Source organism: Somniosus microcephalus, chromosome 17, assembly GCF_052327205.1.
Source record: "Somniosus microcephalus isolate GS21.2 chromosome 17, FLI_Smic_1.0, whole genome shotgun sequence".
NCBI lineage: Eukaryota > Metazoa > Chordata > Chondrichthyes > Squaliformes > Somniosidae > Somniosus > Somniosus microcephalus.
In genome coordinates this window covers 4,322,178-4,349,293 of record NC_141003.1, presented here as the reverse complement: position 1 = coordinate 4,349,293, position 27,116 = coordinate 4,322,178, and the positions used below count along the sequence as shown (strand labels likewise).

Below are 27,116 nucleotides of genomic sequence, written 5' to 3'. Positions count from 1 at the left end.
TTCATCAGAATTCACCAACATTCACCAGTATTCACCACCATTCACCAGTATTCACCACCATTCACCATCATTCACCATCATTCATCAGTATTCACCATCATTCACCACCATTCACCACCATTCACCATCATTCATCAGTATTCACCATCATTCACCACCATTCACCATCATTCATCAGTATTCACCATCATTCACCACCATTCACCATCATTCATCAGAATTCACCATCATTCACCACCATTCATCATCATTCATCAGAATTCACCAACATTCACCAGCATTCACCACCATTCACCACCGTTCACCACCGTTCACCACCATTCACCAGCATTCACCAGTATTCACCAGTATTCACCACCATTCACCACCGTTCACCACCGTTCACCACCATTCACCACCATTCGTCAGAATTCACCAACATTCACCACCATTCACCAGTATTCACCATCATTCACCAACATTCAGCACCATTCACCAGTATTCACCACCATTCACCACCATTCACCACCATTCACCAGTATTCACCAGCATTCACCACCATTCACCATCATTCACCACCATTCACCAGCATTCACCAGTATTCACCACCGTTCACCACCGTTCACCACCGTTCACCACCATTCATCAGAATTCACCAACATTCACCACCATTCACCAGTATTCACCATCATTCACCAACATTCACCACCATTCACCATCATTCACCACCATTCACCAGCATTCACCAGCATTCACCACCATTCACCATTATTCACCAACATTCACCACCATTCACCAGTATTCACCATTATTCACCAACATTCACCACCATTCACCAGTATTCACCACCATTCACCACCATTCACCAGTATTCATCACCATTCACCACCATTCACCATCATTCACCACCATTCACCAGTATTCACCACCATTCACCACCATTCACCATCATTCACCACCATTCACCAGCATTCACCACCATTCACCACCATTCACCACCATTCACCATTATTCACCACCATTCACCACCATTCACCACCATTCACTACCATTCACCACTGTTCACCACCATTCACCACCATTCACCATCATTCACCATCATTCACCACCATTCACTACCATTCACCAGCATTCACCACCGTTCACCACCATTCCCATGTAATTGCCAGTCCGATACACTGACGCTGCTGTGTGTGTTTTGCAGGGTTGGCGTTTGCTCTGCTGGTGTCAGTCCCTGCTGGTTATGGACTATATGCAGCCTTCTTCCCTGTGTTGACGTACTTTTTGCTGGGAACATCAAAGCATTTATCAGTTGGTGAGAATTCCAAATTTCAAGAATTTTCTGAATTATTGAAGCTATGAATTTATGAAACACTCTCTCACCCTGAATATTTCTCATTGTCACCAGGGCCCTTTCCAGTGGTGAGTTTGATGTTGGGCACAGTAGTGGACAGGATGGTCACTGACGGTAACATGAGTGTGAATAGTACCATTTTCCCTGCTGATATGAGTAAAGAGGACAGACAGGTCTGGGTTGCTGCGTCTGTCACCTTCCTCACCGGGATCTTTCAGGTTCGTGCCTTTCTGGCTATCAAAAAATCACTCATTTTCAAAAATAAATACTCTTAAAAGTTACCAAGATTTTTTCCCTTTCCCAGCTGGCTCTTGGATTACTTCAGGTGGGGTTTATTGTCATCTACCTGTCGGACCCAATGATCTCGGGCTTCACCACCGCCGCTGCCATTCATGTCCTGGTGTCTCAGCTCAAGTTTGTCCTGCAGTTGATTGTCCCAGGATTCAGTGGGCCACTAGCTGTGATTTACGTAAGTTCAGAAACCTCCACACCTAAAAACTACAATCGAGATTTATATTTATTTGTACTATAAAAGTGAGCTTGCTGATTTGTATATATTTAAAATGATGACTCAGTATTTAAACAAAATTATATTTGTAACTTAATAAAATGCTTTAATGAATAAGGCTATTGATGTATATGTTGTGTATTATTTTAGACGCTGAAGTACATTATCATTCATATCAAGGAAACCAACATCGCTGACCTCATCATTTCACTCATCATCATGGTCTTTATATTTATTGTGAAAGAAATCAATGATCGATTCAAGTCCAAACTCCCAGTACCAATCCCCATTGAGGTTATAATGGTGAGTAGGGACATTCGATCCCCATTGAGGTTATAATGGTGAGTAGGAACACTCAATCCCCATTGAGGTTATAATGGTGAGTAGGAACACTCAATCCCCATTGAGGTTATAATGGTGAGTAGGGACACTCAATCCCCATTGAGGTTATAATGGTGAGCAGGAACACTCAATCCCCATTGAGGTTATAATGGTGAGTAGGAACACTCAATCCCCATTGAGGTTATAATGGTGAGTAGGAACACTCAATCCCCATTGAGGTTATAATGGTGAGTAGGGACACTCAATCCCCACTGAGGTTATAATGGTGAGTAAACATAGAAACATAGAAACATAGAAGATAGGAGCAGGAGTAGGCCATTCGGCCCCTCGAGCCTGCTCCGCCATTTAATGAGATCATGGCTGATCATCCAAATTCAGTACCCTGTCCCTGCCTTCTCCCCATATCCCTTGATCCCTTTAGCCTTAAGAAATATATCCAACTCCTTCTTGAATATATTTAATGAATTGGCCTCTACTGCCTTCTCTGGTAGAGAATTCCACAGGTTCACCACTCTCTGGGTGAAGAAATTCCTCCTCATCTCTGTCCTAAATGGCTTACCCCTTATCCTTAGACTGTGACCCCTGGTTCTGGACTCCCCAACCATCGGGAACATCCTTCCTGCATCTAATCTGTCTAGTCCTGTTAGAATTTTATAAGTTTCAATGAGATCCCCTCTCATTCTTCTAAACTCCAGCAAGTACAAGCCCAATCGACCCAATCTCTCCTCATATGTCATTCCTGCCATCCCAGGTATCAGCCTGGTGAATCTTCGCTGCACTCCTTCCATGGCAAGAACATCCTTCCTCAGATAAGGCGACCAAAATTGCACACAATACTCAAGATGTGGTCTCACCAAGGCCCTGTACAACTGCAGCAAGACATCCTTGTTCCTGTACTCAAACCCTCTCGATACGAAGGCCAACATACCATTTGCCTTCTTAACCGCCTGCTGCACCTGCATGCTTACCTTAAGCGACTGGTGCACAAGGACGCCCAGGTCTCGTTGCACTTCCCCTTCTCCCAATCTATTGCCATTCAGATAATAATCTACCTTCTTGTTTTTGACACCAAAGTGGATAACCTCGCATTTATCCACGTTATATTGCATCTGCCATGCTTCTGCCCAATCACCCAACCTGTCCAAATCATACTGGGGGTTTTCGGCATCCTCCTCACAGCACACACGCCAACCCAGCTTTGTGTCGTCTGCAAACTTGGAGATATTACATCTAGTTCCCTCGTCCAGATCATTAATATATATTGTGAATAGCTGGGGTCCAAGGACTGATCCCTGCGGTACCCCACTAGTCACTGCCTGCCACTCGGAAAAAGACCCATTTATTCCATCTCTTTGCTTCCTGTCTGCCAACCAGTTCTCTATCCAAGTCCTTGCCCCCAATCCCATGTGCCTTAACTTTACACGCTAACTTCTTATGTGGGACCTTATCGAAAGCCTTTTGAAAGTCCAAATGCACCACATCCACTAGTTCTCCCTTATCTATTTTACCAGTTACATCCTCAAAAAATTCCAGTAGATTAGTCAAGCACGATTTACCTTTTGTAAATCCATGTTGACTTTGTCCGATCCGGTCACTGTTTTCCAAGTGCTCTGCTATTACATCTTTTATAATGGACTCTAGCATTTTCCCCACTACCGATGTCAGGCTTACCGGTCTGTAATTCCCCATTTTCTCTCTACCACCTTTTTTGAACAGTGGGGTAACATTGGCATAGTGGCATAGTGGTTAGCACTGTTGCCTCACAGTGCCAGGGACCCGGGTTCGAATCCAGCCTTGGGTGACTGTCTGTGTGGAGTTTGCACATTCTCCCCGTGTTTGCGTGGGTTTCCTCCGGGTGTTCCGGTTTCCTCCCACAGTCCAAAGATGTGCGGGTTAGGTTGATTGGCTATGATAAATTGATAAGTGTTAGGGGGATTAAATACGTGGGGTTACAAAGATAGGGTGGGATATGTGTTGGTGTAGGGGTTATGGGGATCGGGTGGGATATGTGTCGGTGCAGGCTCGATGGGCCGAAATGGCCTCTATCTGCACTGTGGGGTTTCTGTGATTCTGTGAACATTAGCTGCCCTCCAATCCATGGGTACTGTTCCAGAGTCTATTGAATTTTGGAAGATGACCAGCAATGCATCTACTATTTCTAGGGCCATTTCCTTAAGTACCCTGGGATGTAGATTATCAGGCCCAGGAGATTTATCGGCCTTCAATCCCATCAATTTCTCTAACACCATTTCCCTACAAATACTGATTTCTATCAGATCCCCCCTTTCATCAGACCCTATGTTCCCCGACATCTCCGGGAGGTTATTTGTGTCCTCCTTTGTGAAGACAGAACAAAAGTATGTATTTAATTGGTCAGCCATTTCTTTGTTCCCCATTATAAATTCCCCTGATTCTGACTGCAAGGGAACTACGCTTGACTTCACCAATCTTTTTCTCTTCACATATCTATAAAAGCTTTTACAGTCAGTTTTTATGTTCCCTGAAAGCTTACTCTCATACTCTATTTCCCCCCTCTTAATGAATCCCTTTGTCCTCCTTTGTTGAATCCTAAACTGCTCCCAATCCTCAGGTTTACTGCTTTTTCTGGCCAATTTATATGTCCTCTCCTTGGATCTTATGCTATATCTAATTTCCCTTGTTAGCCACGGTTGAGTCACCTTTTTTGTTTTATTTTTATGCCAAACTGGGATGAACAAATTCTGTAGTTCATCCATGCGATCTTTGAATGTTTGCCATTGCCTATCCACCGTCAACCCTTTGAGTGACATTCCCCAATCAATCCTACCCAACTCGTGCCTCATACCATCGTAGTTTCCTTTATTTAATTTCAGGACCCTAGTCTCTGAGTCAACTACTTCACTCTCCATCTTAATGAAGAATTCTATCATATTATGATCGCTCCGACCCAAGGGGCCTCACACAACAAGATTGCTAATCAATCCTTTCTCCTTACATAATACCCAGTCTAAGATGGCCTGATCTCTAGTTGGTTCCTCGACATATTGGTCCAGGAAACCATCCCGTATACACTCCAGGAATTCCTCCTCCACAGTATTGTTACTAATTTGGTTAGCCCAATCTATATGTAGATTAAAGTCACCCATGATAACTGCTGTGCCCTTATTGCACACGTCTCTAATTTCCCGTTTAATGCCATCCCCAACCTCCATATTACTGTTTAGAGGTCTATATACCACTCCCACTAACGCTTTCTGCCCCATGCTATTTCTCAGTTTTACCCATACAGATTCTACATCATCAGAGCTAATATCCTTCCTTACAATTGTGTTAATCCCCTCTTTAACCAGCAATGCTACCCCACCTCCTTTTCATTTTTGCCTATCTTTCCTGAATATTGAATACGCCTGGATGTTGAGTTCCCAGCCTTGACCACCCTGGAGCCATGTTTCCGCAATCCCAATCATATCATATTCGTTTACCTCTATTTGCGCAGCTAATTCATCCACCTTATTACGAATGTTCCTCGCATTAAGACACAAAGCCTTCAGGCTAGTTTTTTAATGCTCTTAGATCTTTAAGAATTATTATTTACTGTGGCCATGTTTGATTTAAACCCTTGATTTCTCTGTCTGCCACTTTTGTTTTTCTCCTTCCTGTCTTTTGCTTTTATCCTTGCTTCCCTTTCCTCTGTCTCCCCGCTCAGGTTCCCAACCCTCTGCCATTTTAGTTTAAACCCTCCCCCAGAGCACTAGCAAACACTCCCCCTAGGACATTGGTCCCGGCCCTGCCCAGGTGCAAACCATCCGTTTTGTACTGGTCCCACCTCCACACACTCAATCCCCATTGAGGTTATAATGGTGAGTAGGGACACTCAATCCCCATTGAGATTATAATGGTGAGTAGGGACACTCAATCCCCATTGAGGTTATAATGGCGAGTAGGGACACTCAATCCACATTGAGGTTATAATGGTGAGTAGGGACACTCAATCCACATTGAGGTTATAATGGTGAGTAGGGACACTCAATCCCCATAGGAATATAGGAACATAGGAACCAAAGGAGGCCATTCAGCCCCTCGAGCCTGTTCCGCCATTCAGTTAGATGATGGATAATCTGTATCTTAACTCCATCGACCCGCCTTGGTTCCAGGCCCCTTCATACTCTTGCCCAACAAAACTCTATCCATCCCAGTTTTGAGGTTTTCAATTGACCCCCAGCCTGAACAGCTTTTTGGGGGGGGAGAGTTCCAGATTTCCACTCCCCTTTGTGTGAAGAAGTGCTTCCTGACATCACCCCCGAACAGCCTGCTCCCCAACCAGAAGAAATAGCTTCTCTCTCTCCCCTGCCAACTCCTTTAATTATCTTAAACATCTCAATTAGATCACCCCTTAATCTTCTAAACTCAATGCAATACAAGCCCAGTCTGTGCAAACTGTCCTCATAATTTAACCCCTTTAGCCCCGGTATCACTCTGGTGAATCTGCACCGCTCCCCCTCCGAGGCCAATACATCCTTCCTGAGGTGCGGGGCCCGGAACTGAACACAATATTCCACAAGGGGGTCGAACCAGAGCTTTGTATAACTGCAGCATAACTTCCAGCCCTTTGTGTTCAGTCCTCGAGGTAAAAGCCAACATTCCATTCGCCATTTTAATTATTGTTTGTACCTGTACATTAGCTTTTAATGATTCCTGTTCCAGGACCTCTAAATCTCTCTGCTCACCCATAGATCTATCTTTCTTGGGTCCAAACTGGATGACCTCACACTTTCCCACAGTTTTGCCCACTCACTGAATCTGTCAATGTCCCTTTGCAACTTTCCGTTCCCGTCTACGCTACTTACTGTGCCACCGAACTCAGTGTCACCAGCAAACTTGGATATACGGCTCTCTATTACTTCATCTAAGACAGTACAGATCCCTGGGGAACACCACTAGTCACATCCTGCCAATTGGAGTACATACCCATTATCCCATCTCTCTGTCTCCTGCCTCCTGTTCAATTCCCTATCCCAACCAATAGATTGCCTCTGATTCCATGAACTCTCATTTTTGTTAGCAGTCTAACTCTTGTGGTATTCCCCAGCGGCCCCCTCAGAGTCACTGGCTCATCTAGTTTGCTACCAGTTTGAAATTTGCCCACTTTGTATTGAGTTTCTGAATCCAGGTCACAGGTGTAAATTAGAAGTAGTTGGGATTCCAGTAATTTGCCCCTGATTTCTAGAAAGTGGAGGAATGACCTTGATCTAGTCTTGTAACTTGGGCATTTTTTAATACTTCTTCTAGTTTGATTACGGTTTATTACCACCATTCAGCTGGGTCTTTAACTTCACCAGTAGACTTTTGTATTGCCTGTCACATGGTTATTAAAGGGGTAATGACAGAATGACATTGTGCATTCATTTCAACACTAATTATGTATGCATTTCTTGCATATGAATTTTCAATACATTTACATCAGGAACATTATCTGGAGCTTGGATTTGCAGGGAAGTTCACTCACAGCTTGTGAAGAGTGAACTAGCTGTTGAATGTATGAAACTAGAAGTCTAAAGCAGAATTGTTTACTTTCCCTCATTACATTGCAGACAATAATCGTAACAGGTGTCTCGTACGCATTCAACTTCAAAGAGAGATACGATGTCGACATTATTGGAAACTTAACGAATGGGTTAGTGCTTCAGTCATAGATTTTAATTCCTCATATTTGCCTATTATTCAGATTGAATTCTGACAATCCAGATTCTTGCTCAGACTCCAGGCTTTTGCCGTTTTCTCTAGATGTTTGCCTCAAATATTAACAGCACAGAACTAGGCCATTCGGCCCAACAGGTCTGTGCCGGTGTTTCTGCTCCACACCAGCCTCCTCCCACCTTTCCTCATCTCACCCCATCAACATATCCTCCGATTCCTTTCTCCCTCGTGTGTTTATCTAACTTCCCCTTAAATGCCTCGATACTATTCAGCTCCACCACTCCCTGTGGTAGCGAGTTCCACCTTCTAACCACTCTCTGGGTAAAGATATATATTTTAATGGTACATTATTTCTGGCAGTAAGAATCTGAAGATTGATGGGTAATTGTGTTTATCCATGACTGGACATGAGGTTTAATAAATAATATAAGGGACCCTGCATTTAAAGTGAAAAATCCTGTTAGTGTTGTTCACTCTTTTTAAAGGATCTTCTTCCATCAAATTTCTCCACCTTGCTCTTGATTGTGAGTGCAGCAGGCTCGGGAGGGATAGGTGACCTTAGACTTATGGTTCCCAAAGCTCTCCACCACTTGGGTTTTCCTCTCGTCTCTGGGTCTGTTGTAGACTCACTGATAGACATCGGTTGTCTACGTCTGTTGTAGACTCACTGATAGAGATCGGTTGTCTACGTCTGTTGTACACTCACTGATAGACATCGGTTGTCTACGTCTGTTGTAGACTCACTGATAGAGATCGGTTGTCTGGGTCTGTTGTAGACTCTGATAGAGATCGGTTGTCTGGGTCTGTTGTAGACTCACTGATAGACATCGGTTGTCTGGGTCTGTTGTAGACTCTGATAGAGATCGGTTGTCTGGGTCTGTTGTAGACTCACTGATAGAGATCGGCTGTCTACGTCTGTTGTAAACTCACAGATAGAGATCGGTTGTCTGGGTCTGTTGTAGACTCTGATAGAGATCGGTTGTCTGGGTCTGTTGTAGACTCACTGATAGAGATCGGTTGTCTGGGTCTGTTGTAGACTCACTGATAGAGATCGGTTGTCTGGGTCTGTTGTAGACTCACTGATAGAGATCGGTTGTCTGGGTCTGTTGTAGACTCACTGATAGTGATCGGTTGCCTGGGTCTGTTGTAGACTCCGATAGAGATCGGTTGTCTGGGTCTGTTGTAGACTCACTGATAGAGATCAGTTGTCTGGGTCTGTTGTAGACTCTGATAGGGATCGGTTGTCTGGGTCTGTTGTAGACTCTGATAGAGATCGGTTGTCTGGGTCTGTTGTAGACTCACTGATAGAGATCGGTTGTCTGGGTCTGTTGTAGACTCTGATAGGGATCGGTTGTCTGGGTCTGTTGTAGACTCTGATAGAGATCGGTTGTCTGGGTCTGTTGTAGACTCTGATAGAGATCGGTTGTCTGGGTCTGTTGTAGACTCTGATAGAGATCGGTTGTCTGGGTCTGTTGTAGACTCTGATAGAGATCGGTTGTCTGGGTCTGTTGTAGACTCTGATAGAGATCGGTTGTCTGGGTCTGTTGTAGACTCTGATAGAGATCGGTTGTCTGGGTCTGTTGTACACTCTGATAGAGATCGGTTGTCTGGGTCTGTTGTAGACTCACTGATAGAGATCGGTTGTCTGGGTCTGTTGTAGACTCTGATAGGGATCGGTTGTCTGGGTCTGTTGTAGACGCTGATAGAGATCGGTTGTCTGGGTCTGTTGTAGACTCACTGATAGGGATCGGTTGTCTGGGTCTGTTGTAGACTCTGATGGAGATCGGTTGTCTGGGTCTGTTGTAGACTCTGATAGAGACCGGTTGTCTGGGTCTGTTGTAGACTCTGATAGAGATCGGTTGTCTGGGTCTGTTGTAGACTCTGATAGAGATCGGTTGTCTGGATCTGTTGTAGACTCTGATAGAGACCGGTTGTCTGGGTCTGTTGTAGACTCTGATAGAGATCGGTTGTCTGGGTCTGTTGTAGACTCTGATAGAGATCGGTTGTCTGGGTCTGGTGTAGACTCACTGATAGAGATCGGTTGTCTGGGTCTATCGTAGACTCACTGATAGAGATCGCTTGTCTGGGTCTGTTGTAGACTCTGATAGAGATCGGTTGTCTGGGTCTGTTGTAGACTCTGATAGAGATCGGTTGCCTGGGTCTGTTGTAGACTCACTGATAGAGATCGGTTGTCTGGGTCTATCGTAGACTCACTGATAGAGATCGCTTGCCTGGGTCTGTTGGAGACTCTGATAGAGATCGGTTGTCTGGGTCTGTTGTAGACTCTGATAGAGATCGGTTGTCTGGGTCTGTTGTAGACTCACTGATAGAGATCGGTTGTCTGGGTCTATCGTAGACTCACTGATAGAGATCGCTTGTCTGGGTCTGTTGGAGACTCTGATAGAGATCGGTTGTCTGGGTCTGTTGTAGACTCTGATAGACATCGGTTGTCTGGGTCTGTTGTAGACTCACTGATAGAGATCGGTTGTCTGGGTCTGTTGTAGACTCACTGATAGAGATCAGTTGTCTGGGTCTGTTGTAGACTCTGATAGAGATCGGTTGTCTGGGTCTGTTGTAGACTCTGATAGAGATCGGTTGTCTGGGTCTGTTGTAGACTCTGATAGAGATCGGTTGTCTGGGTCTGTTGTAGACTCTGATAGAGATCGGCTGTCTGGGTCTGTTGTAGACTCTGATAGAGATCGGTTGTCTGGGTCTGTTGTAGACTCTGATAGAGATCGGTTGTCTGGGTCTGTTGTAGACTCTGATAGAGATCGGTTGTCTGGCTCTGTTGTAGACTCTGATAGAGATCGGTTGTCTGGGTCTGTTGTAGACTCTGATAGAGATCGGTTGTCTGGGTCTGTTGTAGACTCTGATAGAGATCGGTTGACTGGGTCTGTTGTAGACTCGCTGATAGAGATCAGTTGTCTGGGTCTGTTGTAGACTCTGATAGAGAGCGGTTGTCTGGGTCTGTTGTAGACTCACTGATAGAGATCGGTTGTCTGGGTCTGTTGTAGACTCTGATAGAGATCGGTTGTCTGGGTCTGTTGTAGACTCTGATAGAGATCGGTTGTCTGGGTCTGTTGCTGACTCTGATAGAGATCGGTTGTCTGGGTCTGTTGTAGACTCTGATAGAGATCGGTTGTCTGGGTCTATTGTAGACTCACTGATAGAGATCGGTTGCCTGGGTCTGTTGTAGACTCTGATAGAGATCGGTTGTCTGGGTCTGTTGTAGACGCTGATAGAGATCGGTTGTCTGGGTCTGTTGTAGACTCTGATAGAGACCGGTTGTCTGGGTCTGTTGTAGACTCTGATAGAGATCGGTTGTCTGGGTCTGTTGTAGACTCACTGATAGAGATCGGTTGTCTGGGTCCGTTGTAGACTCGCTGATAGAGATCGGTTGTCTGGGTCTGTTGTAGACTCTGATAGAGATCGGTTGTCTGTGTCTGTTCTAGACTCTGATAGAGATCAGTTGTCTGGGTCCGTTGTAGACTCACTGATAGAGATCGGTTGTCTGGGTCTGTTGTAGACTCTGATAGAGATCGGTTGTCTGGGTCTGTTGTAGACTCTGATAGAGATCGGTTGTCTGGGTCTGTTGTAGACTCTGATAGAGATCGGTTGTCTGGGTCTGTTGTAGACTCTGATAGAGATCGGTTGTCTGGGTCTGTTGTAGACTCTGATAGAGATTGGTTGTCTGGGTCTGTTGTAGACTCTGATAGAGATCGGTTGTCTTGGTCTGTTGTAGACGCACTGATAGAGATCGGTTGTCTGGGTCTGTTGTAGACTCTGATAGAGATCGGCTGTCTGGGTCTGTTGTAGACTCACTGATAGAGATCGGTTGTCTGGGTCTGTTGTAGACTCTGATAGAGATCGGTTGTCTGGGTCTGTTGTAGACTCTGATAGAGATCGGTTGTCTGGGTCTGTTGTAGACTCTGATAGAGATCGGTTGTCTGGGTCTGTTGTAGACTCACTGATAGAGATCGGTTGTCTGGGTCTGTTGTAGACTCTGATAGAGATCGGCTGTCTGGGTCTGTTGTAGACTCTGATAGAGATCGGTTGTCTGGGTCTGTTGTAGACTCACTGATAGAGATCGGTTGTCTGGGTCTGTTGTAGACTCTGATAGAGATCGGTTGTCTGGGTCTGTTGTAGACTCTGATAGAGATCGGTTGTCTGGGTCTGTTGTAGACTCTGATAGAGATCGGTTGTCTTGGTCTGTTGTAGACTCACTGATAGAGATCGGTTGTCTGCGTCTGTTGTAGACTCACTGATAGAGATCGGCTGTCTGGGTCTGTTGTACAATCACTGATAGAGATCGGTTGTCTGGGTCTGTTGTAGACTCACTGATAGAGATCGGTTGTCTGGGTCTGTTGTACAATCACTGATAGAGATCGGTTGTCTGGGTCTGTTGTAGACTCACTGATAGAGATCGGTTGTCTGGGTCTGTTGTAGACTCTGATAGAGATCGGTTGTCTGGGTCTGTTGTAGACTCTGATAGAGATCGGTTGTCTGGGTCTGTTGTAGACTCTGATAGAGATCGGTTGCCTGGGTCTGTTGTAGACTCACTGATAGAGATCGGTTGTCTGGGTCTGTTGTAGACTCTGATAGAGATCGGTTGTCTGGGTCTGGTGTAGACTCACTGATCGAGATCGGTTGTCTGGGTCTGTTGTAGACTCACTGATAGAGATCGGTTGTCTGGGTCTGTTGTAGACTCACTGATAGAGATCGCTTGCCTGGGTCTGTTGGAGACTCTGATAGAGATCGGTTGTCTGGGTCTGTTGTAGACTCTGATAGAGATCGGTTGTCTGGGTCTGTTGTAGACTCACTGATAGAGATCGGTTGTCTGGGTCTATCGTAGACTCACTGATAGAGATCGCTTGTCTGGGTCTGTTGGAGACTCTGATAGAGATCGGTTGTCTGGGTCTGTTGTAGACTCTGATAGACATCGGTTGTCTGGGTCTGTTGTAGACTCACTGATAGAGATCGGTTGTCTGGGTCTGTTGTAGACTCACTGATAGAGATCAGTTGTCTGGGTCTGTTGTAGACTCTGATAGAGATCGGTTGTCTGGGTCTGTTGTAGACTCTGATAGAGATCGGTTGTCTGGGTCTGTTGTAGACTCTGATAGAGATCGGTTGTCTGGGTCTGTTGTAGACTCTGATAGAGATCGGCTGTCTGGGTCTGTTGTAGACTCTGATAGAGATCGGTTGTCTGGGTCTGTTGTAGACTCTGATAGAGATCGGTTGTCTGGGTCTGTTGTAGACTCTGATAGAGATCGGTTGTCTGGCTCTGTTGTAGACTCTGATAGAGATCGGTTGTCTGGGTCTGTTGTAGACTCTGATAGAGATCGGTTGTCTGGGTCTGTTGTAGACTCTGATAGAGATCGGTTGACTGGGTCTGTTGTAGACTCGCTGATAGAGATCAGTTGTCTGGGTCTGTTGTAGACTCTGATAGAGAGCGGTTGTCTGGGTCTGTTGTAGACTCACTGATAGAGATCGGTTGTCTGGGTCTGTTGTAGACTCTGATAGAGATCGGTTGTCTGGGTCTGTTGTAGACTCTGATAGAGATCGGTTGTCTGGGTCTGTTGCTGACTCTGATAGAGATCGGTTGTCTGGGTCTGTTGTAGACTCTGATAGAGATCGGTTGTCTGGGTCTATTGTAGACTCACTGATAGAGATCGGTTGCCTGGGTCTGTTGTAGACTCTGATAGAGATCGGTTGTCTGGGTCTGTTGTAGACGCTGATAGAGATCGGTTGTCTGGGTCTGTTGTAGACTCTGATAGAGACCGGTTGTCTGGGTCTGTTGTAGACTCTGATAGAGATCGGTTGTCTGGGTCTGTTGTAGACTCACTGATAGAGATCGGTTGTCTGGGTCCGTTGTAGACTCGCTGATAGAGATCGGTTGTCTGGGTCTGTTGTAGACTCTGATAGAGATCGGTTGTCTGTGTCTGTTCTAGACTCTGATAGAGATCAGTTGTCTGGGTCCGTTGTAGACTCACTGATAGAGATCGGTTGTCTGGGTCTGTTGTAGACTCTGATAGAGATCGGTTTTCTGGGTCTGTTGTAGACTCTGATAGAGATCGGTTGTCTGGGTCTGTTGTAGACTCTGATAGAGATCGGTTGTCTGGGTCTGTTGTAGACTCTGATAGAGATCGGTTGTCTGGGTCTGTTGTAGACTCTGATAGAGATTGGTTGTCTGGGTCTGTTGTAGACTCTGATAGAGATCGGTTGTCTTGGTCTGTTGTAGACGCACTGATAGAGATCGGTTGTCTGGGTCTGTTGTAGACTCTGATAGAGATCGGCTGTCTGGGTCTGTTGTAGACTCACTGATAGAGATCGGTTGTCTGGGTCTGTTGTAGACTCTGATAGAGATCGGTTGTCTGGGTCTGTTGTAGACTCTGATAGAGATCGGTTGTCTGGGTCTGTTGTAGACTCTGATAGAGATCGGTTGTCTGGGTCTGTTGTAGACTCACTGATAGAGATCGGTTGTCTGGGTCTGTTGTAGACTCTGATAGAGATCGGCTGTCTGGGTCTGTTGTAGACTCTGATAGAGATCGGTTGTCTGGGTCTGTTGTAGACTCACTGATAGAGATCGGTTGTCTGGGTCTGTTGTAGACTCTGATAGAGATCGGTTGTCTGGGTCTGTTGTAGACTCTGATAGAGATCGGTTGTCTGGGTCTGTTGTAGACTCTGATAGAGATCGGTTGTCTTGGTCTGTTGTAGACTCACTGATAGAGATCGGTTGTCTGCGTCTGTTGTAGACTCACTGATAGAGATCGGCTGTCTGGGTCTGTTGTACAATCACTGATAGAGATCGGTTGTCTGGGTCTGTTGTAGACTCACTGATAGAGATCGGTTGTCTGGGTCTGTTGTACAATCACTGATAGAGATCGGTTGTCTGGGTCTGTTGTAGACTCACTGATAGAGATCGGTTGTCTGGGTCTGTTGTAGACTCTGATAGAGATCGGTTGTCTGGGTCTGTTGTAGACTCTGATAGAGATCGGTTGTCTGGGTCTGTTGTAGACTCTGATAGAGATCGGTTGCCTGGGTCTGTTGTAGACTCACTGATAGAGATCGGTTGTCTGGGTCTGTTGTAGACTCTGATAGAGATCGGTTGTCTGGGTCTGGTGTAGACTCACTGATCGAGATCGGTTGTCTGGGTCTGTTGTAGACTCACTGATAGAGATCGGTTGTCTGGGTCTGTTGTAGACTCACTGATAGAGATCGGTTGTCTGGGTCTGTTGTAGACTCACTGATAGAGATCGGTTGTCTGGGTCTGTTGTAGACTCACTGATAGAGATCGGTTGTCTGGGTCTGTTGTAGACTCACTGATAGAGATCGGTTGCCTGGGTCTGGTGTAGACTCCGATAGAGATCGGTTGTCTGGGTCTGTTGTAGACTCTGATAGTGATCGGTTGTCTGGGTCTGTTGTAGACTCTGATAGAGATCGGTTGTCTGGGTCTGTTGTAGACTCTGATAGAGATCGGTTGTCTGGGTCTGTTGTAGACTCTGATAGAGATCGGTTGTCTGGGTCTGTTGTAGACTCTGATAGAGATCGGCTGTCTGGGTCTGTTGTAGACTCACTGATAGAGATCGGTTGTCTGGGTCTGTTGTAGACTCTGATAGAGATCGGTTGTCTGGGTCTGTTGTAGACTCTGATAGAGATCGGTTGTCTGGGTCTGTTGTAGACTCTGATAGAGATCGGTTGTCTTGGTCTGTTGTAGACGCACTGATAGAGATCGGTTGTCTGGGTCTGTTGTAGACTCTGATAGAGATCGGTTGTCTGGGTCTGTTGTAGACTCTGATAGAGATCGGTTGTCTGGGTCTGTTGTAGACTCTGATAGAGATCGGCTGTCTGGGTCTGTTGTAGACTCACTGATAGAGATCGGTTGTCTGGGTCTGTTGTAGACTCTGATAGAGATCGGTTGTCTGGGTCTGTTGTAGACTCTGATAGAGATCGGTTGTCTGGGTCTGTTGTAGACTCTGATAGAGATCGGTTGTCTGGGTCTGTTGTAGACTCACTGATAGAGATCGGTTGTCTGGGTCTGTTGTAGACTCTGATAGAGATCGGTTGTCTGGGTCTGTTGTAGACTCTGATAGAAATCGGTTGTCTGGGCCTGTTGTAGACTCTGATAGAGATCGGTTGTCTGGGTCTGTTGTAGACTCTGATAGAGATCGGTTGTCTGGGTCTGTTGTAGACTCTGATAGAGATCGGTTGTCTGGGTCTGTTGTAGACTCACTGATAGAGATCGGTTGTCTGGGTCTGTTGTAGACTCTGATAGAGATCGGTTGTCTGGGTCTGTTGTAGACTCTGATAGAGATCGGTTGTCTGGGTCTGTTGTAGACTCACTGATAGAGATCGGTTGTCTGGGTCTGTTGTAGACTCACTGATAGAGATCGTTTGTCTGGGTCTGTTGTAGACTCACTGATAGAGATCGGTTGTCTGGGTCTGTTGTAGACTCTCTGATAGAGATCGGTTGTTTGGGTCTGTTGTAGACTCTGATAGAGATCGGTTGTCTGGGTCTGTTGTAGACTCTGATAGAGATCGGTTGTCTGGGTCTGTTGTAGACTCACTGATAGAGATCGGTTGTCTGGGTCTGTTGTAGACTCTGATAGAGATCGGTTGTCTGGGTCTGTTGTAGACTCTGATAGAGATCGGTTGTCTGGGTCTGTTGTAGACTCACTGATAGAGATCGGTTGTCTGGGTCTGTTGTAGAATCTGATAGAGATCGGTTGTCTGGGTCTGTTGTAGACTCACTGATAGAGATCGGTTGTCTGGGTCTGTTGTAGACTCACTGATAGAGATCGGTTGTCTGGGTCTGTTGTAGACTCACTGATAGAGATCGGTTGTCTGGGTCTGTTGTAGACTCACTGATAGAGATCGGTTGTCTGGGTCTATTGTAGACTCACTGATAGAGATCGGTTGTCTGGGTCTGTTGTAGACTCACTGATAGAGATCGGTTGTCTGGGTCTGTTGTAGACACTGATAGTGATCGGTTGTCTGGGTCTGTTGTAGACTCACTGATAGAGATCGGTTGTCTGGGTCTGTTGTAGACTCACTGATAGAGATCGGTTGTCTGGGTCTGTTGTAGACTCACTGATAGAGATCGGTTGTCTGGGTATGTTGTAGACTCTGATAGAGATCGGTTGTCTGGGTCTGTTGTAGACTCTGATAGAGATCGGTTGTCTGGGTCTGTTGTAGACTCACTGATAGAGATCGGTTGTCTGGGTCTGTTGTAGACTCTGATAGAGATCGGTTGCCTGGTTCTGTTGTAGACTCACTGATAGAGATCGGTTGTCTGGGTCTGTTGTAGACTCACTGATAGAGATCGGTTGCCTGGTTCTGTTGTAGACTCACTGATAGAGATCGGCTGTCTGGGTCTGTTGTAGACTCTGATAGAGATCGGTTGCCTGGTTCTGTTGTAGACTCACTGATGGAGATCGGTTGCCTGGTTCTGTTGTAGACTCACTGATAGAGATCGGTTGTCTGGGTCTGTTGTAGACTCTGATAGAGATCGGTTGCCTGGTTCTGTTGTAGACTCACTGATAGAGATCGGTTGTCTGGGTCTGTTGTAGACTCACTGATAGAGATCGGTTGTCTGGGTCTGTTGTAGACTCACTGATAGAGATCGGTTGTCTGGGTCTGTTGTAGACTCGCTGATAGAGATCGCTTGTCTGGGTCTGTTGGAGACTCACTGATAGAGATCGGTTGTCTGGGTCTATTGTAGACTCACTGATAGAGATCGGTTGTCTGGGTCTGTTGTAGACTCTGATAGAGATCGGTTGTCTGGGTGTGTTGTAGACTCATTGATAGAGATCGGTTGTCTGGGTCTGTTGTAGACTCTGATAGAGATCGGTTGTCTGGGTGTGTTGTAGACTCACTGATAGAGATCGGTTGTCTGGGTGTGTTGTAGACTCACTGATAGTGATCGGTTGTCTGGGTCTGTTGTAGACTCACTGATAGAGATCAGTTGTCTGGGTCTGTTGTAGACTCTGATAGAGATCGGTTGTCTGGGTCTGTTGTAGACTCACTGATAGAGATCGGTTGTCTGGGTCTGTTGTAGACTCTGATAGAGATCAGTTGTCTGGGTCTGTTGTAGACTCTGATAGAGATCAGTTGTCTGGGTCTGTTGTAGACTCTGATAGAGATCAGTTGTCTGGGTCTGTTGTGGACTCTGATAGAGATCGGTTGTCTGGGTCTGTTGTAGACTCACTGATAGAGATCGGTTGTCTGGGTCTGTTGTAGACTCTGATAGAGATCGGTTGTCTGGGTCTGTTGTAGACTCTGATAGAGATCGGTTGTCTGGGTCTGTTGTAGACTCTGATAGCGATCGGTTGTCTGGGTCTGTTGTAGACTCACTGATAGAGATCAGTTGTCTGGGTCTGTTGTAGACTCACTGATAGAGATCGGTTGTCTGGGTCTGTTGTAGACTCACTGATAGAGATCAGTTGTCTGGGTCTGTTGTAGACTCTGATAGAGATCAGTTGTCTGGGTCTGTTGTAGACTCTGATAGAGATCAGTTGTCTGGGTCTGTTGTAGACTCTGATAGAGATCGGTTGTCTGGGTCTGTTGTAGACTCACTGATAGAGATCGGTTGTCTGGGTCTGTTGTAGACTCTGATAGAGATCGGTTGTCTAGGTCTGTTGTAGACTCTGATAGAGATCGGTTGTCTGGGTCTGTTGTAGACTCACTGATAGAGATCGGTTGTCTGGGTCTGTTGTAGACTCACTGATAGAGATCGGTTGTCTGGGTCTGTTGTAGACTCTGATAGAGATCGGGTGTCTTGGTCTGTTGTAGACTCTGATAGAGATCGGTTGTCTGGGTCTGTTGTCGACTCTGATAGAGATCGGTTGTCTGGGTCTGTTGTAGACTCTGATCGAGATCGGTTGTCTGGGTCTGTTGTAGACTCACTGATAGAGATCGGTTGTCTGGGTCTGTTGTAGACTCTGATAGAGATCGGTTGTCTGGGTCTGTTGTAGACTCTGATAGAGATCGGTTGTCTGGGTCTGTTGTAGACTCTGATAGAGATCGGCTGTCTGGGTCTGTTGTAGACTCTGATAGAGATCGGTTGGCTGGGTCTGTTGTAAGCTCACTGATAGAGATCGGTTGTCTGGGTCTGTTGTCGACTCACTGATAGAGATCAGTTGTCTGGGTCTGTTGTAGACTCACTGATAGAGATCGGTTGGCTGGGTCTGTTGTAGACTCTCTGATAGAGATCGGTTGTCTGGGTCTGTTGTAGACTCACTGATAGAGATCGGTTGTCTGGGTCTGTTGTAGACTCTGATAGAGATCGGTTGTCTGGGTCTGTTGTAGACTCACTGATAGAGTTCGGTTGTCTGGGTCTGTTGTAGACTCTGATAGAGATCGGTTGCCTGGGTCTGTTGTAGACTCACTGATAGAGATCTTTTGTCTGGGTCTGTTGTAGACTCACTGATAGAGATCGGTTGTCTGGGTCTGTTGTAGACTCACTGATAGAGATCGGTTGTCTGGGTCTGTTGTAGACTCTGATAGAGATCGGTTGTCTGGGTCTGTTGTAGACTCTGATAGAGATCGGTTGTCTGGGTCTGTTGTAGACTCTGATAGAGATCGGTTGTCTGGGTCTATTGTAGACTCACTGATAGAGATCGGTTGTCTGGGTCTGTTGTAGACTCACTGATAGAGATCGGTTGTCTGGGTCTGTTGTAGACTCACTGATAGAGATCGGTTGTCTGGGTCTGTTGTAGACTCACTGATAGAGATCGGTTGTCTGGGTCTGTTGTAGACTCTGATAGAGATCGGTTGTCTGGGTCTGGTGTAGACTCACTGATAGAGATCGGTTGTCTGGGTCTGTTGTAGACTCTGATAGAGATCGGTTGTCTGGGTCTGTTGTAGACTCTGATAGCGATCGGTTGTCTGGGTCTGTTGTAGACTCTGATGGAGATCGGTTGTCTGGGTCTGTTGTAGACTCTGATAGAGATCGGTTGTCTGGGTCTGTTGTAGACTCTGATAGAGATCGGTTGTCTGGGTCTGGTGTAGACTCACTGATAGAGATCGGTTGTCTGGGTCTGTTGTAGACTCACTGATAGAGATCGGTTGTCTGGGTCTGTTGTAGACTCACTGATAGAGATCGGTTGTCTGGGTCAGTTGTAGACTCTGATAGAGATCGGTTGTCTGGGTCTGTTGTAGACTCTGATAGAGATCGGTTGTCTGGGTCTGTTGTAGACTCACTGATAGACATCGGTTGTCTGGGTCTGTTGTAGACTCTGATAGAGATCGGTTGTCTGGGTCTGTTGTAGACTCACTGATAGAGATCGGCTGTCTACGTCTGTTGTAAACTCACTGATAGAGATCGGTTGTCTGGGTCTGTTGTAGACTCTGATAGAGATCGGTTGTCTGGGTCTGTTGTAGACTCACTGATAGAGATCGGTTGTCTGGGTCTGTTGTAGACTCACTGATAGAGATCGGTTGCCTGGGTCTGTTGTAGACTCCAATAGAGATCGGTTGTCTGGGTCTGTTGTAGACTCACTGATAGAGATCGGTTGTCTGGGTCTATTGTAGACTCACTGATAGAGATCGGCTGTCTGGGTCTGTTGTAGACTCTGATAGAGATCGGTTGTCTGGGTCTGTTGTAGACTCTGATAGAGATCGGTTGTCTGGGTCTGTTGTAGACTCTCTGATAGAGATCGGTTGTCTGGGTCTGTTGTAGACTCACTGATAGAGATCGGTTGTCTGGGTCTGTTGTAGACTCTGATAGAGATCGGTTGTCTGGGTCTGTTGTAGACTCTGATAGAGATCGGTTGTCTGGGTCTGTTGTAGACTCTGATAGAGATCGGTTGTCTGGGTCTGTTGTAGACTCTGATAGAGATCGGTTGTCTGGGTCTGTTGTAGACTCTGAAGAGATCGGTTGTCTGGGCCTGTTGTAGACTCTGATAGAGATCGGTTGTCTGGGCCTGTTGTAGACTCTGATAGAGATCGGTTGTCTGGGTCTGTTGTAGACTCTGATAGGGATCGGTTGTCTGGGCCTGTTGTAGACTCTGATAGAGATCGGTTGCCTGGGTCTGTTGTAGACTCTGATAGAGATCGGTTGTCTGGGTCTATTGTAGACTCTGATAGAGATCGGTTGTCTGGGCCTGTTGTAGACTCTGATAGAGATCGGTTTTCTGGGCCTGTTGTAGACTCTGATAGAGATCGGTTGTCTGGGTCTGTTGTAGACTCTGATAGAGATCGGTTGTCTGAGTCTGTTGTAGACTCACTGATAGAGATCGGTTGTCTGGGTCTGTTGTAGACTCTGATGGAGATCGGTTGTCTGGGTCTGTTGTAGACTCACTGATAGAGATCGGTTGTCTGGGTCTGTTGTAGACTCTCTGATAGAGATCGGTTGTCTGGGTCTGTTGTAGACTCTCTGATAGAGATCGGTTGTTTGGGTCTGTTGTAGACTCTGATAGAGATCGGCTGTCTGGGTCTGTTGTAGACTCACTGATAGAGATCGGTTGTCTGGGTCTGTTGTAGACTCTGATAGAGATCGATTGTCTGGGTCTGTTGTAGACTCTGATAGAGATCGGTTGTCTGGGTCTGTTGTAGACTCTGATAGAGATCGGTTGTCTGGGTCTGTTGTAGACTCACTGATAGAGATCGGTTGTCTGGGTCTGTTGTGGACTCTGATAGAGATCGGTTGTCTGGGTCTGTTGTAGACTCTGATAGTGATCGGTTGTCTGGGTCTGTTGTAGACTCTGATAGAGATCGGTTGTCTGGGTCTGTTGTAGACTCTGATAGAGATCGGTTGTCTGGGTCTGTTGTAGACTCACTGATAGAGATCGGTTGTCTGGGTCCGTTGTAGACTCTGATAGAGATCGGTTGTCTGGGTCTGTTGTAGACTCTGATAGAGATCGGTTGTCTGGGTCTGTTGTAGACTCACTGATAGAGATCGGTTGTCTGGGTCTGTTGTAGACTCTGATAGAGATCGGTTGTCTGGGTCTGTTGTAGACTCTGATAGTGATCGGTTGTCTGGGTCTGTTGTAGACTCTGATAGAGATCGGTTGTCTGGGTCTGTTGTAGACTCTGATAGAGATCGGTTGTCTGGGTCTGTTGTAGACTCACTGATAGAGATCGGTTGTCTGGGTCTGTTGTAGACTCTGATAGAGATCGGTTGTCTGGGTCTGTTGTAGACTCTGATAGAGATCGGTTGTCTGGGTCTGTTGTAGACTCACTGATAGAGATCGGATATCTGGGTCTGTTGTAGACTCTGATAGAGATCGGTTGTCTTGGTCTGTTGTAGACTCACTGATAGAGATCGGTTGTCTGGGTCTGTTGTAGACTCCGATAGAGATCGGTTGTCTGGGTCTGTTGTGGACTCTGATAGAGATCGGTTGTCTGGGTCTGTTGTAGACTCTGATAGAGATCGGTTGTCTGGGTCTGTTGTAGACTCTGATAGAGATCGGTTGTCTGGGTCTGTTGTAGACTCTGATAGAGATCGGTTGTCTGGGTCTGTTGTAGACTCTGATAGAGATCGGTTGTCTGGGTCTGTTGTAGACTCTCTGATAGAGATCGGTTGTCTGGGTCTGTTGTAGACTCACTGATAGAGATCGGTTGTCTCGGTCTGTTGTAGACTCACTGATAGAGATCGGTTGTCTGGGTCTGTTGTAGACTCTCTGATAGAGATCGGTTGTCTGGGTCTGTTGTAGACTCTCTGATAGAGATCGGTTGTCTGGGTCTGTTGTAGACTCTCTGATAGAGATCGGTTGTCTGTGTCTGTTGTAGACTCACTGATAGAGATCGGTTGTCTGGGTCTGTTGTAGACTCTGATAGAGATCGGCTGTCTGGGTCTGTTGTAGACTCACTGATAGAGATCGGTTGTCTCGGTCTGTTGTAGACTCACTGATAGAGATCGGTTGTCTCGGTCTGTTGTAGACTCACTGATAGAGATCGGTTGTCTCGGTCTGTTGTAGACTCACTGATAGAGATCGGTTGTCTGGGTCAGTTGTAGACTCACTGATAGAGATTGGTTGTCTGGGTCTGTTGTAGACTCTGATAGAGATCGGTTGTCTGGGTCTGTTGTAGACTCTGATAGAGATCAGTTGTCTGGGTCTGTTGTAGACTCTGATAGAGATCGGTTGTCTGGGTCTGTTGTAGACTCTGATAGTGATCGGTTGTCTGGGTCTGTTGTAGACTCACTGATAGAGATCGGTTGTCTGGGTCTGTTGTAGACTCTCTGATAGAGATCGGTTGTCTGGGTCTGTTGTAGACTCTGATAGAGATCGGCTGTCTGGGTCTGTTGTAGACTCTGATAGAGATCGGTTGTCTGGGTCTGTTGTAGGCTCACTGATAGAGATCGGTTGTCTGGGTCTGTTGTAGACTCTGATAGAGATCGGTTGTCTGGGTCTGTTGTAGACTCTGATAGAGATCGGTTGTCTGGGTCTGTTGTAGACTCACTGATAGAGATCGGTTGTCTGGGTCTGTTGTAGACTCTGATAGAGATCGGTTGTCTGGGTCTGTTGTAGACTCTGATAGAGATCGGTTGTCTGGGTCTGTTGTAGACTCACTGATAGAGATCGGTTGTCTGGGTCTGTTGTAGACTCTGATAGAAATCGGTTGTCTGGGTCTGTTGTAGACTCTGATAGAGATCGGTTGTCTGGGTCTGTTGTAGACTCTGATAGAGATCGGTTGTCTGGGTCTGTTGTAGACTCTGATAGAGATCGGTTGTCTGGGTCTGTTGTAGACTCACTGATAGAGATCGGTTGTCTGGGTCTGTTGTAGACTCTGATAGAGATCGGTTGTCTGGGTCTGTTGTAGACTCACTGATAGAGATCGGTTGTCTGGGTCTGTTGTAGGCTCACTGATAGAGATCGGTTGTCTGGGTCTGTTGTAGACTCTGATAGAGATCGGTTGTCTGGGTCTGTTGTAGACTCTGATAGAGATCGGTTGTCTGGGTCTGTTGTAGACTCACTGATAGAGATCGGTTGTCTGGGTCTGTTGTAGACTCTGATAGAGATCGGTTGTCTGGGTCTGTTGTAGACTCTGATAGAGATCGGTTGTCTGGGTCTGTTGTAGACTCTGATAGAGATCGGTTGTCTGGGTCTGTTGTAGACTCTGATAGAGATCGGTTGTCTGGGTCTGTTGTAGACTCTGATAGAGATCGGTTGTCTGGGTCTGTTGTAGACTCTGATAGAGATCGGCTGTCTGGGTCTGTTGTAGACTCACTGATAGAGATTGGTTGTCTGGGTCTGTTGTAGACTCTGATAGAGATCGGTTGTCTGGATCTGTTGTAGACTCTGATAGAGATCGGTTGTCTGGGTCTGTTGTAGACTCTCTGATAGAGATCGGTTGTCTGGGTCTGTTGTAGACTCTGATAGAGATCGGTTGTCTGGGTCTGTTGTAGACTCTGATAGAGATCGGTTGTCTGGGTCTGTTGTAGACTCTGATAGAGATCGGTTGTCTGGGTCTGTTGTAGACTCTGATAGAGATCGGTTGTCTGGGTCTGTTGTAGACTCTGATAGAGATCGGTTGTCTGGGTCTGTTGTAGACTCTGATAGAGATCGGTTGTCTGGGTCTGTTGTAGACTCACTGATAGAGATCGGTTGTCTGGGTCTGTTGTAGACTCTGATAGAGATCGGTTGTCTGGGTCTGTTGTAGACTCTGATAGAGATCGGTTGTCTGGGTCTGTTGTAGACTCTGATAGAGATCGGCTGTCTGGGTCTGTTGTAGACTCACTGATAGAGATTGGTTGTCTGGGTCTGTTGTAGACTCTGATAGAGATCGGTTGTCTGGATCTGTTGTAGACTCTGATAGAGATCGGTTGTCTGGGTCTGTTGTAGACTCTCTGATAGAGATCGGTTGTCTGGGTCTGTTGTAGACTCTGATAGAGATCGGTTGTCTGGGTCTGTTGTAGACTCTGATAGAGATCGGTTGTCTGGGTCTGTTGTAGACTCTCTGATAGAGATCGGTTGTCTGGGTCTGTTGTAGACTCTGATAGAGATCGGTTGTCTGGGTCTGTTGTAGACTCTGATAGAGATCGGTTGTCTGGGTCTGTTGTAGACTCTGATAGAGATCGGTTGTCTGGGTCTGTTGTAGACTCTGATAGAGATCGGTTGTCTGGGTCTGTTGTAGACTCTGATAGAGATCGGTTGTCTGGGTCTGTTGTAGACTCACTGATAGAGATCGGTTGTCTGGGTCTGTTGTAGACTCTGATAGAGATCGGTTGTCTGGGTCTGTTGTAGACTCTGATAGAGATCGGTTGTCTGGGTCTGTTGTAGACTCTGATAGAGATCGGTTGTCTGGGTCTGTTGTAGACTCTGATAGAGATCGGTTGTCTGGGTCTGTTGTAGACTCACTGATAGAGATCGGTTGTCTGGGTCTGTTGTAGACTCACTGATAGCGATCGGTTGTCGGGGTCTGTTGTAGACTCTGATAGAGATCGGTTGTCTGGGTCTGTTGTAGACTCTGATAGAGATCGGTTGTCTGGGTCTGTTGTACACTCACTGATAGAGATCGGTTGTCTGGGTCTGGTGTAGACTCACTGATAGAGATCGGTTGTCTGGGTCTGGTGTAGACTCACTGATAGAGATCGGTTGTCTGGGTCTGTTGTAGACTCACTGATAGAGATCGGTTGTCTGGGTCTGTTGTAGACTCTGATAGAGATCGGTTGTCTGGGTCTGTTGTAGACTCTGATAGAGATCGGTTGTCTGGGTCTGTTGTTGACTCACTGATAGAGATCGGTTGTCTGGGTCTGTTGTAGACTCTGATAGAGATCGGTTGTCTGGGTCTGTTGTAGACTCACTGATAGAGATCGGTTGTCTGGGTCTGTTGTAGACTCTGATAGAGATCGGTTGTCTGGGTCTGTTGTAGACTCACTGATAGAGATCGGTTGTCTGGGTCTGTTGTAGACTCACTGATAGAGATCGGTTGTCTGGGTCTGTTGTAGACTCACTGATAGAGATCGGTTGTCTGGGTCTGTTGTAGACTCTGATAGAGATCGGCTGTCTGGGTCTGTTGTAGACTCACTGATAGAGATCGGTTGTCTGGGTCTGTTGTAGACTCTGATAGAGATCGGTTGTCTGGGTCTGTTGTAGACTCTGATAGAGATCGGTTGTCTGGGTCTGTTGTAGACTCTGATAGAGATCGGTTGTCTGGGTCTGTTGTAGACTCTGATAGAGATCGGTTGTCTGGGTCTGTTGTAGACTCACTGATAGAGATCGGTTGTCTGGGTCTGTTGTAGACTCTGATAGAGATCGGTTGTCTGGGTCTGTTGTAGACTCGCTGATAGAGATCGGTTGTCTGGGTCTGTTGTAGACTCTGATAGAGATCGGTTGTCTGGGTCTGTTGTAGACTCTGATAGAGATCGGTTGTCTGGGTCTGTTGTAGACTCTGATAGAGATCGGTTGTCTGGGTCTGTTGTAGACTCTGATAGAGATTGGTTGTCTGGGTCTGTTGTAGACTCACTGATAGAGATCGGTTGTCTGGGACTGTTGTAGACTCTGATAGAGATCGGCTGTCTGGGTCTGTTGTAGACTCACTGATAGAGATCGGTTGTCTGGGTCTGTTGTAGACTCTGATAGAGATCGGTTGCTGTGATTCGTCAACAACACCATTATTGTTTTTTTATATTTGTTTATGGAATGTGGGCGTTGCTGGCAAGGCCAGCATTTATTGCCCATCCCTAAATGCCCTTGAGAAGGTGGTGGTGAGCCGCCTTCTTGAACCACTGCAGTCTGTGTGGTGAAGGTACTCCCACAGTGCTGTTAGGGAGTGAGTTCCAGGATTTTGACCCAGCGACGATGAAGGAACGGCGATATATTTCCAAGTCAGGATGGTGTGTGAGTTGGAGGAGAACTTGGAGGTGATGGTGTTCCCATGCGCCTGCTGCCCTTGTCCTTCTAGGTGGAAGAGGTCGCGGGTTTGGGAGATGCTGCCAAAGGAGCCTTGGCGAGTTGCTGCAGTGCATCTGGTAGATGGTACACACTGCAGCCATGATACGCCGGTGGTAGAGGGAGTGAATATTTAAGGTGGTGGATGGGGTGCCAATCAAGCGGGCTTCTTCAGTCTTGTTGGAACTGCACTCATCCAGGCAAGTGGAGAGTATTCCATCACACTCCTTACTTGTAGATGATAGAAAGGCTTTGGGAGTCAGGAGGTGAGACACTCGCTGCAGAATACCTAGCCTCTAACCTGCTCTTGTTGACGCAGTATTTATGTGGCTGGTCCAGTTAAGTTTCTGGTCAATGGTGACCCCCAGGATTTTGATGGTGGGGAATTCGACGATCGTAATGCCATTGAATGTCAAGGCAAGATGGT

At 46.4% G+C, this 27,116-nt stretch overlaps 1 protein-coding gene across 1 annotated transcript in view; it reads left to right on the top strand.

Moving 5' to 3' along the window:
- Positions 1-27,116, top strand: part of LOC147105457 (chloride anion exchanger-like) — a 152,403-nt gene that overhangs the window by 60,661 nt on the left and 64,626 nt on the right. Inside the window, exons 4-8 of the mRNA XM_086009823.1 lie at positions 1,184-1,294; positions 1,388-1,551; positions 1,638-1,802; positions 1,992-2,144; positions 7,754-7,836. Of these exons, the coding sequence (XP_085865949.1) occupies positions 1,184-1,294; positions 1,388-1,551; positions 1,638-1,802; positions 1,992-2,144; positions 7,754-7,836 (676 nt within the window). The remainder of the gene's footprint in view (positions 1-1,183; positions 1,295-1,387; positions 1,552-1,637; positions 1,803-1,991; positions 2,145-7,753; positions 7,837-27,116) is intronic.